Source organism: Lepidothrix coronata, unplaced genomic scaffold, assembly GCF_001604755.1.
Source record: "Lepidothrix coronata isolate B3197 unplaced genomic scaffold, Lepidothrix_coronata-1.0 Scaffold34, whole genome shotgun sequence".
NCBI lineage: Eukaryota > Metazoa > Chordata > Aves > Passeriformes > Pipridae > Lepidothrix > Lepidothrix coronata.
The window spans coordinates 1,870,707-1,884,135 of record NW_016690214.1 but is presented as its reverse complement, the minus strand read 5'-3'; the positions used below and the strand labels follow the sequence as shown (position 1 = coordinate 1,884,135).

The window sequence follows — 13,429 nt, the reverse complement described above, 5'->3', positions numbered from 1 at the left end:
TGGAACTGGCCGAGCTTTAAGGTCCCTTCCCACCCAAACCATTCTGTGACTCCCTGTCTATGGCTCTCCCTAGTGTTAACATGGATAAGGCACACAAATTCAGGCACATTCCCAAGGAGGAAGCACCCTGTGGCCAGCCTGGCCCTGGGGGCACTCACCACATGTGCTGCTTGGCTTTGGGATCCATCCCGGTGGACGGCTCATCCAGCAGTGTGACCCGGGGGTTTCCCAGCATACTGAGGGCAAAGCAGAGCTGGCAGGGAGGCAAAGGGGCAGGGTGAGGACAGGGTGGTGCTGCTGACCCCGAGCACAGGCACCCAAACAGCCCCCATACCTTGCGTTTCAGCCCCACACCCAACTTCTTCGTTGTCTTCTGGAGGTGATCCTTCAAATCCAGGGCGCTCGCGATGCTGCGGAAGGGGAAGGACCAGAGAAAGGGTGATGGTTCAGCTTCCCCCTCATCCCAGTGTGCAAACAGCCCCGTTTGAAAAGCTCAGTTACAAATATTTGTATAGAAAGTACAAAAAAAAAGCAGAGCAAGAAGCAGAATGGGAGGTGGGCGCTTCCGTACAAAAGCCACCTTCCCCATGTCCTGGAGGAGGACAACCCAGAAACAGCTCCAAGCCTGGCACTCCCTGCCCTTGCAGCTTCTCCAAAGGTCATTTGTTAGCATTTCCTAACTTTAATAAAATAGATATAAAAATTAGAAATGCCAATTGAATTCTCTGTGACTGAACCTGTATCTCCTCACCTAAATATTCACACTTGCTGAGTTTGCTGGAAAGATCCAATTCAACTTAAATGAAAAAAAAAAAGAAATTGCACTTGGGGTGAAGAAAAAAACACCATAAAAGGGCCAAAACCCCTCCAGCAATAAACCTGAAAAAAACCTAAGAAAAATCCAGCTAAACCTCAAGGATTTCTAAAATGAACTACTCACCGTTTGACGACTTCCTTAACATCAGACTGACTCATTCCTTTGATAGCACCATAAATTTCAAAGTGCTCCTGCAGTGTAATATCTGGCCAGAGAGGGTTTGTCTGAGGACAGTACCCCACAAATTTCACGGAGTCATCTTCACTGCTCAGCCCCAAAGAATAATCTCCCATCAGAACCTGCGAGGAAAACGCACAGACCTCGCTCCAGAACATTACAGATTTCCAAACTGCACATTGCACTCAGGAATGCTCGAAATAACAATAATATTAATAAAATCTAAATAAAAGTTAATTTTTTATACAACTTGTAGCATGTAACATACTTGCCCACTGGTGGGTTCAATCTCCCCGACGAGCATATTAATTAACGTGCTTTTCCCAGCTCCATTGGGTCCCAACAAACCCAGTATTTCTCCTAAAGAAAGGATGACACAAACCATTGCCCACGAGGTCAGATAAACGGATCCAAGGGTTGTTTTTGTACATAGAACAGCTCAACAGCAAGTCACTGAACTCCAACCTTTTTTTACGCAGAGAGAAACATGTTTTGTTGCCACTTTCTTTATTTTTCTCCCCAGAAGAAATTCCTTCCTTTCATCAAACTCCTTGTGCAAGCTGCTGACCAGGATTGCTGGCATCTAGTAGGGGAGAGGGAAGTGGCTGCAGATCCCAGCAGCTCTGGGAAACCTCCAAATGTGGGGTTTGGGCAGTGCCCAGAGGTGTGCAGGACTTTACCTCCTCACTTTTGGGGCTGCTCAGGATCTCTTTGACTCTCAGTCTCTCTGCCCTCACATCTTCATCCTCGTTCTCCTCATGTGGCACATCTGGGAACTTCCAGGCTCTGGCTTTTGTAAAGCATTTTCTGAAGGGGAAGAACACAACACTGAGCTGAGGTTGGCTCAGGGCTTTGATGCTGAAAGCCATTTGTGTTTGCCAAGCCCAGGAGGGACAGATTCCTGCAGCTCATCTGAGAGCAGGAGGAGCTGTCAGGGACTGTCACCGTGTCACCTTTGTGCTGAGCTATTTGTTGGGTTATGGCATCTCTAGTCATGCAGTGGGAAAGGGTTAGTCCCTCTGTTTTATATAGGGAACACGCTTACAAAATTCCTGATTTTGCACTGAAATAACTTAAAAAGAAAAAAACCCCTATTTCTGCCCTTCTGTGCCTGAATTTCACACAACTGAAGTGAGGAAAACGAATTTTTCAGACACCTGGGATGGAATATAATGAAAGTTATTGTATTCCTTTCACTGCACACTCCTGTTTCACCACCAGCAGCACCTTTAAAAGCAGTTTCTTTGCACTATTGCTTTAAAATAATAAAAAAGGCTGTTTAAGAGACACACCTGAAAAAGGGATCCTCTCTGACCGTCCTCCCTCCGTTCTTCAGCTCGAAGCACCTCAGCAGGAAGAGCCACACGACACACTGCAAATAGGGCTGAAGCAGACAAACACTGGTTACTGGGAGCACTGCCAGCCCTCCAGGGCTGCTGACCCCAAAGGTGACCCCACCAGTGTGATGAGGGACGAGAAGCTCCAGCTCTGCACCACCACACAAGTGCTGGTGTTTCCAAGAATGTTAAATACATCACTAAACGCGTCTGAGGATGCATAATCAAAGTCTGCTCAGATTTAAGGGCAATTATTTGGGGGGTTTGGAGAGAGAAGGGATTGCCCCTGCTCTGGAGTACTTGCTCCATGAGCACAGACTCCCATAATAATCAGAATTAATGCTGGCAGTGTTACTCAGGCCACTGAGGCAGCAGATGTTGAGCTTTACTGACTCTGCTCGTGCTGCAACAGGCTGCAGGAGCTGCAGGCTCAGCAGTGCTGAGCACTAGATCAAATCTTTATTAACAGAGATGTGAACAGAAGGGGCTCCCAGCAGGAGCCAGCAATTCCCTAGGGCAAATAAGGCAGATAATGGAATTGCCATGCTCACAGCCAGAACTGCCACCAGCAGCCGGTCCCACGGGTCGTAGTATCCCCCACTCTTCCGTTTGCCTTTCCAGGAGACCTGAAAATTCAGGAAAAAACACACATAACCACCTACCAGAGGCTGTGTATCTAATCTCCAGCAGCTATTTAAGTTATGGTGCTCAAGCACTTTCAGAGCTCTGCTCTGATTGCACGAGTCTGACACCAATAAAACTCCATCCAAATCCCGGGGCCTGCTCCTGGTTTCAAGCCACCAACTCCCAAATCCCATCATGGGGTTTGCTCACTGAGAAACACATGGTTTTCCTTTGGATATCACGGAATCATGGAGTGGCTGGGTTGGAAGGTGCCCTAAAGATCATCTCATTCCCACCCCCTGCCATGGGCAGGGACATCTTCCACCAGCCCAGGTTGCTTCAAGCCGTGTCCAACCTGGCCTTGGACACTTCCAGGGATGGAGCAGCCACAGCTTCTTTGGGCAACCTGTGCCAGGGCCTCCCCATCCTCCCAGGGAGCAATTTCTTCCTAATATCTAATCTAAATCTATTCTCTTTCAATTTAAAAACATGCCCCCACATCCTGTCACTACACACTCTTGTAAAAAGTCCCTCTCCATCTTTCTTGTAGGTTCCCTTTGGGTACTGGAAAAAAATTTAATAGAAAACTTGCTGCTTTCCTCATTTTAAAACTGAAACACTTTGCTTAACAGGAAAAAGGTGGGGTTTTTCCCCCAGCAATTGCTATTCTTCACATGCTAAATGGCTACAGATGACACATTAAAAGATACCCACCCAATCCCAGCCAGCTACAAGTGCTCTGAAAAGGATCCCCTGTGCCCCCTTACCTTTATAAAACAAATCAGACAGCCAATAAGGGGATAAATAGGAATGAAGATGGAGAAGACATAATGCAGGATGGTGGTTACCACGTAATAGTCCAGAAAAAAGGCCACTTCAGTGACAACTGTGCAGAGCAAGGCTGTCTGTACAAAAGAAAAGGAAAAAAAGTCCATTTTCATCCAGTTCAGACTCTCTAAGCATAAGTTAACTAATTTGAGGCATATTTTTTAAAGCTTTTATCATTTAGGATGTGACAGGAAGACAGAGATGCTGGTAAATGTTTCACATTTCCTGTGCATTAAGGGCAGACAGTTAAATAAATTAACTGGGAAGCTGCTGTGGAGCTCACCAATCTTCCCTGTTATCCCAACTCAAGGTCAAGTTACTCACCACTGAAAATATAAATGACCAAAATTCTTTCGTGTTCTGGACTTTTCTAAAGGTGAAGGAGACCACGTAAGTGAAGAGCACAACTGAGGGGACGTAACCAATCAGGCAAAAAATCTGCAAACACAGGGAAGGTTTCTCAGGAATGTGAAGCAAGAATTTCTTGTTTAAGTATCAGCTGGAACGACTTTGGTGTGATACATAACTCTGAATTCATCTTTGTCACTTAATTTGATTTATTTTGCTGCCTTGGTACGTATATTATTAGAGACACAAATGTAAGAGTGTGAGGAGAGGCAGGAACCTCCCTCCTTTAAACTCTTCCCCATTTTTTTTATAACACAGGATCCCATAAATGCCGGCCTCAAGATTTTGGCAAATAGTAAGAATTCTACCTTGGCATTTGTGTAGAAATTAAAACAAAGGGAGAGAACCAGCCCTGCAGCACATCCCAAACCTGATTATCTCGGAGCTTCTGGGAAAGCAGCAAGGAAAAGCTGATTCCTCTCAATTACAGCCAATCTCACAGGGAAGCCCGCTCTGAATACCAAAGACACGAAGTCTTGTGGTGTCTTCAGTTGAATCACATGCTGCAGCTCACTGCAGAGATGGGCTGTGCTCAAAGTCACTGCGACCTTGTCATTAGCAGCGCGTTGATGCAAACAGAGCAATTATCAGTCACAGCAAAGAGCACAAAGCAGGCTGGGAAAAAAGGGAAAAAAAGGAAGGAGCGCTTCCTTGGAAAACGCTGGTATTTTAAAGCTTTATTACTCCAGCTCTGAATGAAACTCCACGATCTGAACAATTTTCCCCACAAAAAGTGTTTGCCTTTGGTGCAGCCTCAGCGCCGGCGGCTTTAATTGGGCGTTTTCCCCGTAAATCCATTGGAAAAATTCGGCTGAACCACCCAAGAAAAATAAACACTCGTAGAAAACAAAGTAACCAGGCTCTCCCTTCCCCACCACACTCACCACAGCCAGGAACTTGCCCACATAGAAATAAACCCCGTAGTGGAAGGCGAAGAGGCTCCCGATCATCAGGACGAGGATGGAGAAGAACAGCGGGAGGTCGACGACGGCTTGGCCCGTCCAGTAAGCAGAGGGATAGAGCCCTGCAATCTTCAGCTGTGTGTAGGCCTTGATCTGACATGGGAGAAGAAAACAGTGTTAATTGCACAGTAATTAAAATCAGTGCCATGTTAATCTGGCCCCGTGTTACCTGGTTACCGCCAATTTTAGCTTTTCCCAAACCTGCTCCACCCCAGGCAGCAAACAGCCATCCCATCCATGCTGCCTCTCAAGCACTATTTTTAAACCCTCTTCAAGTTTTCCCCCCCAGATTCCAAGATTTTTAACTTCTTGTGTGTCTCTGGTTCAACACCTGGGAGTCACCTTATGGTTTTCCGCGTTGTCCATGGCAAAATAGGGCGGCATTCCGGTGATGATGATCCCCAGCAACACGGCTTCGAAATAGATCTCCATCCTGAAAATTGTGTCTGGAAGATTCTGGAATATAAACCAGATTTCTTCAGTGCCAGAATGTGCAGGACCAAGACACCACCTTAAGCGTTGGAACGTGACTGTAAATGCTGAAATATAAATTCTGTCTATGGCAACATCACCTGAGCTGCAGCAGGAAGAGAAATACCTATGGAAAATTTGGGAGTATTTATATGAGGAATAAATAATAGCTAATGAACTTCTACAGCATTTATCTCCTGCTGCAGGTCATCTCCTCTCCCAAAGGCCACCCCAGCTTGGCACAGGAAGCAGCAGACCCACACCTGCAGGTCACCTCTAACAAACCACAACAACTTCATGGGATCATGGAATGGTTTGGGCTGGAAAGACTCTTAAGAGATCACTTAGTTCCAGCCCCTGCCATGGGCAGGGACACCTTCCACTAAACCAGGTTACTCCAAGCCCTGTACAACCTTTAATTCCCAACACCACATCCTCTTTCCAAGCCCTTTTCTCCTCCACTTCCACATCCTGCAGAGCAAAACCCCGGCACCTTTCATGTCCTCTTAAGCTCTCAAACAATCCCAACTAGCTTTTCCCTTGGTTTGTGGGGTGTTTCTACACTCCCTCTCTCACTCCAGGGATGCTTTGCCGCCCGCCCCATGTTTCAGGGTGATTTTTGGGGTGCTGCTCACCTGAATGAAGGGGTTGCTCCAGATCTGGATGCTCTCAGTCACATTTAAACTGCGCAGCAGGAGGTTGCTGACAATATTCATCAGAACTGGCAGGGAATGCACCATGGTGCTGTTGAATATGACAGCGAAAACGTAATTCTAGAAGAAAAGTACGTGCTGTATTAATTCTTCTGCACGAAGGGCAATTCCCTGAGAGGGCTCTCCTTAATTAAACCTGAGCATTGGGAAAAATCTTTGCATAATTGAGTCTGCTTCGCAGGAAGCTCTGGGCTGCTCAGAGTGGTTGTAACACATAACCTAATTCAGGAAAACAGTCATGTTCACAAAGAGAACAAATTATTTGGAATAAATTCCCAGCATGTTTTATGGAACAGTGACACTATGACAAATGACACTCCAGGCAATTACAGCCTGAAAAAACAAAACACACAAGGACCCACACTCGGATGTTCTCGCTAATGGATTTAAAAACCAGACAGGCAAAAATTTACAGGAGCTGAGGGGCTGCACTGGCACACTGATGGGAGCAGTGTCAATGAGCAAAAATGGGAACAAGAGCCAGAGCTGGCAGACTGCAAAGCAGTTCCTCTGCTGGGGATTAAATACAACCCCAAAGCTCACATCTTCCCGACAGCCCCTCAGTGACCATACGGAAAAGAACATGTACAATCCATGAAACTCGTTTTTCTTTACACATGAGAGCACCACAGAATTGTACTTCTGTCAGATTGTGTAATTCAGTCAGTACAAGGAAAAGGAAAAAAAAAAAAAGATGAAAGAATTCCTGTGTCAGGTCCCTTGTGAAATAAAACATTTCTCTTGGCTTTTTGTGTCATTTTGGGGAAGAAAGGAGGACGGAAGTTTGATTGGCCTACTGTAATTATAATTATGGAAGAACATTCATTTTGCTAATATTTCCATTCTGTTAATACAAGTCCTCATTTCAGGCCTTTTGTATAAGGAATACCATGTAATATTACTTGATTCTCTGACTCAATAGCTGCTTTTCAGGTAAGAGTATCACAAACCAGCCCCCAGCAGCTGCCTGGGGGCTCTTTGGGGCACAACCCAGCCAGTCTGTCCATCTCACCTGCCTGGACTGAAGGGCAAACACGTTTAAAGCTGCACTGTGAGGTGCAGCTGAGACATAATCACTGTCATTGAACATCTCCAGGAGTATGTTCATGCTCCCAAGGGAGTGGACAATGTCATTGATATCCGATTCTGGGGAGAACAGAGAAAACACAGAATCACTAAAGTTGGAAAAGAGCTTAAACATCAAGTCCAATCATTAATCCAGCACTGCCAAGCCCACCACTAAACCATGTCCCTGAGTGCCACATCTCCACGACTTTGAAATCCCTCCTTATCACCAGCTTGTAGTATTTTACACAAAATTATTGATGCATTTTCTCACTGATATAACCCCATGAAAGATCACTGTTTCCTTTCACTCATGCCCACCAGAGAGTCCTCTGCTGTTCTGAACAACACAGATTATTTTATTTTGGTTTCCCACTCAACAGCCTCCAAAGAACTCAGGAAAAATTTTTTTGTTATGTTCTCCAATTAGTTTGTGCAACTCAAGTGCAGCAGTGAGGGAGCAGAGCTGCCAACAAGCATTATCAGGATATTCAAGGTTTGAGTTGAACAGTGAATTAGCAAAAACAAACAAAAAAAAAAAAGGCAGAAAAAGTAAATTGTATTAAGTACAAATTCCCCAAAGCTGGAACAAATGCTCCTTTCCATTGCCTGGATTACTGCTGTGCACTTTTAAAACATCTGAAGTTGAAACAAAAAGCAAATTTTTTTAAAGTGTTTTATAGCAGGATTTTAATGCTGATTATCTAAACCTCTCTGGCCAGTTCCCTCATATGGATCATCCTCTGACACAGCAAGAAAAAGGTTACTGGACATGGCAGGAGGAGGAAGATCTGTGAACTAAACCCTATGGCACAAATGATATTCACTCTTTATCATCTCTGGTTATTTGGAAACTGTTCATCTGGGTTAACTTCCAGGAAAATTTTGTCCCCAATCCCAAAAGTAGCTACACTGAAGAGAGAGGTGGAGACAGGAGCTGCTCCCCTACCTGTGGAGTTCTGCAGCAGGAGCCGACTCCTGTACTTGTGATAGTTCTCTCCAGGCTTCAGCAAGTACAAATCTGGGGAAAGTTTGATAGCAGCTACAGAATTTTTGATGATGTGGTGTATGAAAAACAATAAAATCTGAACGACAAGAAATATCAGAAAAAGCAACAACCTGAAAAGAAATAAAAAGGTTGGGGTTCATTAAAATCCAGCAAAAGCCAGCCAAGTTTATGTGCATGTTATTAAAACATCTCCCTCACCCCCCAAAAGAGAATGTATTCAACAGAAATGACAGCTTCATATTTACATTTAAAACACAGTAAGTATGTGAAAAAAATTAATCAAATCCTGCCCTTTCTCTGGTGTCATTCAAACAGGTTTTAAGACTTCTGTATCTCAATACTTACATAACTCTCACACATTTATTTTCCCTCTTCAGGGTAAGGAAATGCACTTTGGCTATGGTGGAAACCTGCTTCTTCCACAGGGCTGTGTTGCTCATGGCTGGAGCCTTTGTCTCTGACAGCATCAGCAGGCTCTGCTCCATGTCATCCAAGGATTTGTTATCCACCTCCTCCTGCACTTGCTGGGAATGGAACACGCTGTAATCTGAAAAAGGGGAGAGGAGAACTCTGCAGAGTCAATGCTCTGACAGAGCTATAGGGTTGAAATGGGAGAGGTGGAGGAGCCAGGTGGCCCTTCCTACTGAAGAATTCATCTCATCCTATCCCATCCCACCCCATCCCAGCCCAATTTCTCAACTTAATCCCAAGGTCACTGACACTGATCCACCCCCATCACACACATGGCACATACTTAAGGCAGATGACAAATTTTTGCCACTCAAAAGGTGCAGACTTGCCCCAATTTCATACCACTGGCCTGTGTATGCACCTGTATTATTCAGAACCAGCATATTCAGCTGTTAAATCCTCCCACACTCACACAAACTTTGTGGAGCAGGGTAGTAATTCTACTTACTTAGTAAGTTTATATATCAGTATACTATATATACACCATAGAGTATATATACTTACTTATACTAGTAAGTCTGTATCACACAGAAAGCTTTAGAGTTATGAAAATAGCTTAAACGATTAAAGTTAACATAAAAAAAAGAATTTATTAATTCTGGAATAATATTAAGCCTATTCAGCTTATCATTTGAATTGAAAGTTAATTTCAAAGGAGGAGAATTGAGACAAGTTGAGCTGCTCCAGCCTTAAGTGCAGCCACTAATGTTGCAGAAAGTTGGAAATTAATTTCACGCTGTGCATTTATAAATTCTTGAAAGCAAAAAGTCCATTAGGAAAATAAAGGACATTTTAAAAAAGCAAGCCATTAAATGTGTGGCTGTAAAGCAGAGGAGTCAGATGTAAGTGTGCTGGATGAAAAATTAATAAGTGAAAAGCTTTTCCCCTGGATCCTCCCAGAACCACCTCCTGCCCAATTCACTGCTTTTTCCCCGTTTTCACATTAAATATTTCAACAGCCTGGAATGTTACCAGGCCAAAGGAGCCCCACCTTGTTGCAGCACCTTGGGAGAGGAGTTGTTACTCTTACCTCCTGCTGGCAGTGACAATTCCACACTAACTGAGACTAAAACAAACATGAGGGAAAACAAGAGAACATTCCTGGCCCACCCCACCTGCTTGGTCGATCTCTGCCTCGACTTCCAGTTTCAGGTAGACGTCCTCCAGCGTGGTCATGGACACGCCGTAGGTGATAACACCCAGGTGGGAGTGGGTGTCCAGGTCAGAAAACAAGCCTGGGGACAGACATGACACATAACAACTCTGCAGCTGTGCTCCACCACCTCCTGAGAGAGCTCCAAGCACATCAGACACATCCCTAAAGCCTCGGAAAAAGCACTAACACACAAATATCAATGTTTAAAGATGAAGACGCAGGTCATGGCTTGAGAATCAAGGTTGGGATAAGCTCCTTTTAGCACCAAACTTCAATCTCTGTGATCAGGGAAACGTGGCAGGTTTTCCTGAAGCTGTGGTGTTGATGAAACCACCTCAGCATCCTAAAGCTCTTGGGCTGAGAGCTGCCTCTGGGCAGCTTCAGGAGCCCCTCTCCTGGTAGCATCACACCCAGGGTCTGCAGGACAGGTCATCCTACCTAAATCCCTGCCCAGGCACAAAGGGATTTTACAAATAAAACCACTGAGTAATTGGATATCTATATAAGATACGTACTTTTATGCATATAAAAAGAATTCCCAGATGTGTAAAGCAAGGTTAACTGGGCAGGATATCCTGGACAGCAAGCAGAGCTTGAGGACCAACAAGAGGTTCAGAGAGAGCACTAATTAATACCCTTGGATAAAAATGCTATTGGGCTCTTGTTAGTCCTATAAAATAAAGGACCTAAAATGAGGAGCTTAGAGCCAGGGTCAGGCTGAAGGGAAATGCTAATGTATAAAATGGGAAGAGCAGCTGGATCCCTGATGCTGCTGCTCTAATCTCTGCAATTTCTTCTGCCCCACTGACCAAGGCACATTCCCAACCTTGGCTTCTCCTTGCAACAGTTTGGGGGAATTGATTCCATCTTACATAAAAGGTGCCCGTTTTCAAAAGTACACGATGTGGCTGCTAAAGGCAAGGCTAATAAATTATTAACTCAAATGCAGCAGGGGAAAAAAAACCACTTATGAAATATCAGCTGCATATTCCCATTGGTGTTGATTCTCCCTTCGCTTTCCACATGGCACAGAGGACACAATGTTTATTCCATTCATTTCTGGGAGGTGAACAAGGAGCTCTGCACAGGACTGATCAGATAATTGCTGCCATCTAGTGAAATCCTCACATCTGCTCCATGCTCCCTCTCACCACTGAATTTTAAGGCAGTGACACAGACAGCATTACTGGTTTAGAGGTTATCATTTTACTGTCTTTCACAGATTGCTTTTGAGTGTGATGATGCTCTTTGCAGCTCACACAAGGGTTGTTGATTTTTGTAGGATTTGGGGCTTGCTGGATTCCCACTGGAGGTCTGCCTGGCCCATTAAAACCCTCTGCAACAAGATGATGCTTCTGCAGGACAAAGGGATGGTTGGGTGAAAGGGTCTCTTCACCACAGAGGCATCAGCCCAGCACTTGCTGTCAGGTACCCACATCCCTCTGACACACCACAGCCTCCCTGGAGGAGGCAACAAGGTCCTCACTCACCTGAGAAAGACCTCACTGACTCACCATCAGCCAAATAATAACATATATAATCACAGGTAACTGCAGAATTGACACCTTACCAAGAGGTGCAGCTACAGCCACGCCTGATGGAATTCCCCTCTGCAGCCACTCATCCCTGCAGCACAAAACCACACCAATACCTGCAAATTTGTCCACGTCCTTGAGGGGGAGGGTGTACACGAGCTGCTCATCGTTCTCCTGGATCAGGGTGGCTGCAGGGATGTGCTGCCTGATCAGAGAGGTCGTAGCTTCCGTGTTGCAATAGGCATCGATGTGCATGCTAAAAACACAGCCCCAGAAACTGGGGGGTTAAAGCCTGACCTTCTCCTGACACTGCACCACAACAATCAGCCAGCAGCGCACCACAGTCACCAAACACTCAATTTTATCGTTCAAGATGATAAAAGGGTTTTTTTTTTGGTGGGGAGGGGGGCAGAGGGTGCTATCTTAGAGATTGCAATAGAAAACAATGAAAAAAAAAAAAACAAACTGATGGCACATAAATACCACAAAACACTTACCTCAAGCGGTAGCCAATTCCCCACTTGCTTTTGAGAAAGAGAGAAGATCCGAGGCACTTCAACATCCCTTGAGAAATCACAGCTTTACGATCTAGAAACAGAAGTCAAGAAGGCCCCTTTGAAGTAGAAGATTGAGAATCTCCCCCAAAACTCAATGACAAACTTCAAACAAACGTGCATTCCGTGGTTTGGCACCCCAGGCTGGCACCCAGGGTGGCAGAAGATCTCACCAGCCAGGATATCTGCCTCGTCCATGAAGTGGGTGCTGAACACGGTCACACAATTGGCTTTCCTGTTTTTCAGGAGGTTCCAGACGATGTGCCGTGAGCAGGGATCCATCCCGGCCGTGGGCTCGTCCAGCAGCAAAACCTTGGGGCAAAACCAAGAGTGTTTTCAAAGCCACATCCATGTGCACTGACCTCAGGAATCCCTACAGATCCAGGGGGTTTTGTCTGAAGCCTGTTAGTTATTCCTCTAAAACACATAAGGAACATCCCAGACTAAGTAATGCAGCTGCTGCCACTACACTTTGAATAAATCCATCTCCTGTTGTGACAAATGGAAAAATCCTATAATAACTTAATGCCATAGCCTGTTCTATTCTGGTTCTAACACAATTACATATTAGAATTAACAATTTAGCTGTGGATTCACTTTTTCTCCTAAGGGGTGGTTAAATACACACACCTGCTTTTAAAACCCCCAGGAACTGTCACACACATCATTTTTAAATACAGATCTCAAAGCAATCCCCATCCTCACAGGCCAGAAATTACAGAGCTGGAACACAAAAGAGCTCTCTGGCTCCATTCCTGCTCCTGGATGGCTTTGTGAGGAAAGTATCCAACAATTTGACTGTTGGGGGCTAAATGTTACCTGCCAGAAGTTACAGAAAACTAGTCACACTGTTTATTTCCCAAAGAGATCAAATCCAGAGTTACTGCCATTACCTGAACCTTTAACAGCCTTGAGCACAAAGGTTGAGTCATTAAAGTGATTTTAATTAAGCCACAAATGAAGAAAAAAAAAAAAAAAAAGGAGCAACAGATGCTGAGAGTAACAATTACTGCATCTTACATATTATTATATATATGAATTAGTTTAGACAAGAGACACCAAACCATCAATGTATCAGTGATGCCAAGCTGGGAACAACTCCATCACTCTCACCTTGGGGTTCCCAAGAACAGCAACTCCCACTGACAGCCTCCTCTTCTGCCCCCCACTTAGTTTTTTAGCTTGATTGTCCCTGATGGGCTGCATCTCCAAATCCAGCAACACCTTCTGCACCTTGAAAACACAAGAAACACATTTACTGTCTTAAAAAAAAATAAATCTGTAAAGTGTTTTTAAACCAGA

General features: G+C 44.7%; 1 protein-coding gene across 5 annotated transcripts in view; it reads right to left on the bottom strand.

Annotated features, from left to right (window-relative positions):
• Nucleotides 1-13,429, bottom strand: part of ABCA5 (ATP binding cassette subfamily A member 5) — a 35,753-nt gene that overhangs the window by 6,836 nt on the left and 15,488 nt on the right. For all 5 annotated transcript variants that reach the window (XM_017812073.1, XM_017812076.1, XM_017812077.1 and 2 more), the window contains 21 exons: nt 13,241-13,360; nt 12,301-12,439; nt 12,071-12,161; nt 11,690-11,829; nt 9,998-10,117; nt 8,757-8,958; nt 8,352-8,521; nt 7,350-7,483; nt 6,260-6,397; nt 5,496-5,609; nt 5,076-5,246; nt 4,108-4,221; nt 3,723-3,860; nt 2,883-2,957; nt 2,287-2,378; nt 1,675-1,801; nt 1,460-1,577; nt 1,263-1,354; nt 941-1,116; nt 335-410; nt 159-253 (listed from right to left, as the gene is read on the bottom strand). In XM_017812073.1, the coding sequence (XP_017667562.1) occupies nt 159-253; nt 335-410; nt 941-1,116; nt 1,263-1,354; nt 1,460-1,577; nt 1,675-1,801; nt 2,287-2,378; nt 2,883-2,957; nt 3,723-3,860; nt 4,108-4,221; nt 5,076-5,246; nt 5,496-5,609; nt 6,260-6,397; nt 7,350-7,483; nt 8,352-8,521; nt 8,757-8,958; nt 9,998-10,117; nt 11,690-11,829; nt 12,071-12,161; nt 12,301-12,439; nt 13,241-13,360 (2,642 nt within the window). The remainder of the gene's footprint in view (nt 1-158; nt 254-334; nt 411-940; nt 1,117-1,262; nt 1,355-1,459; nt 1,578-1,674; nt 1,802-2,286; nt 2,379-2,882; nt 2,958-3,722; nt 3,861-4,107; nt 4,222-5,075; nt 5,247-5,495; nt 5,610-6,259; nt 6,398-7,349; nt 7,484-8,351; nt 8,522-8,756; nt 8,959-9,997; nt 10,118-11,689; nt 11,830-12,070; nt 12,162-12,300; nt 12,440-13,240; nt 13,361-13,429) is intronic.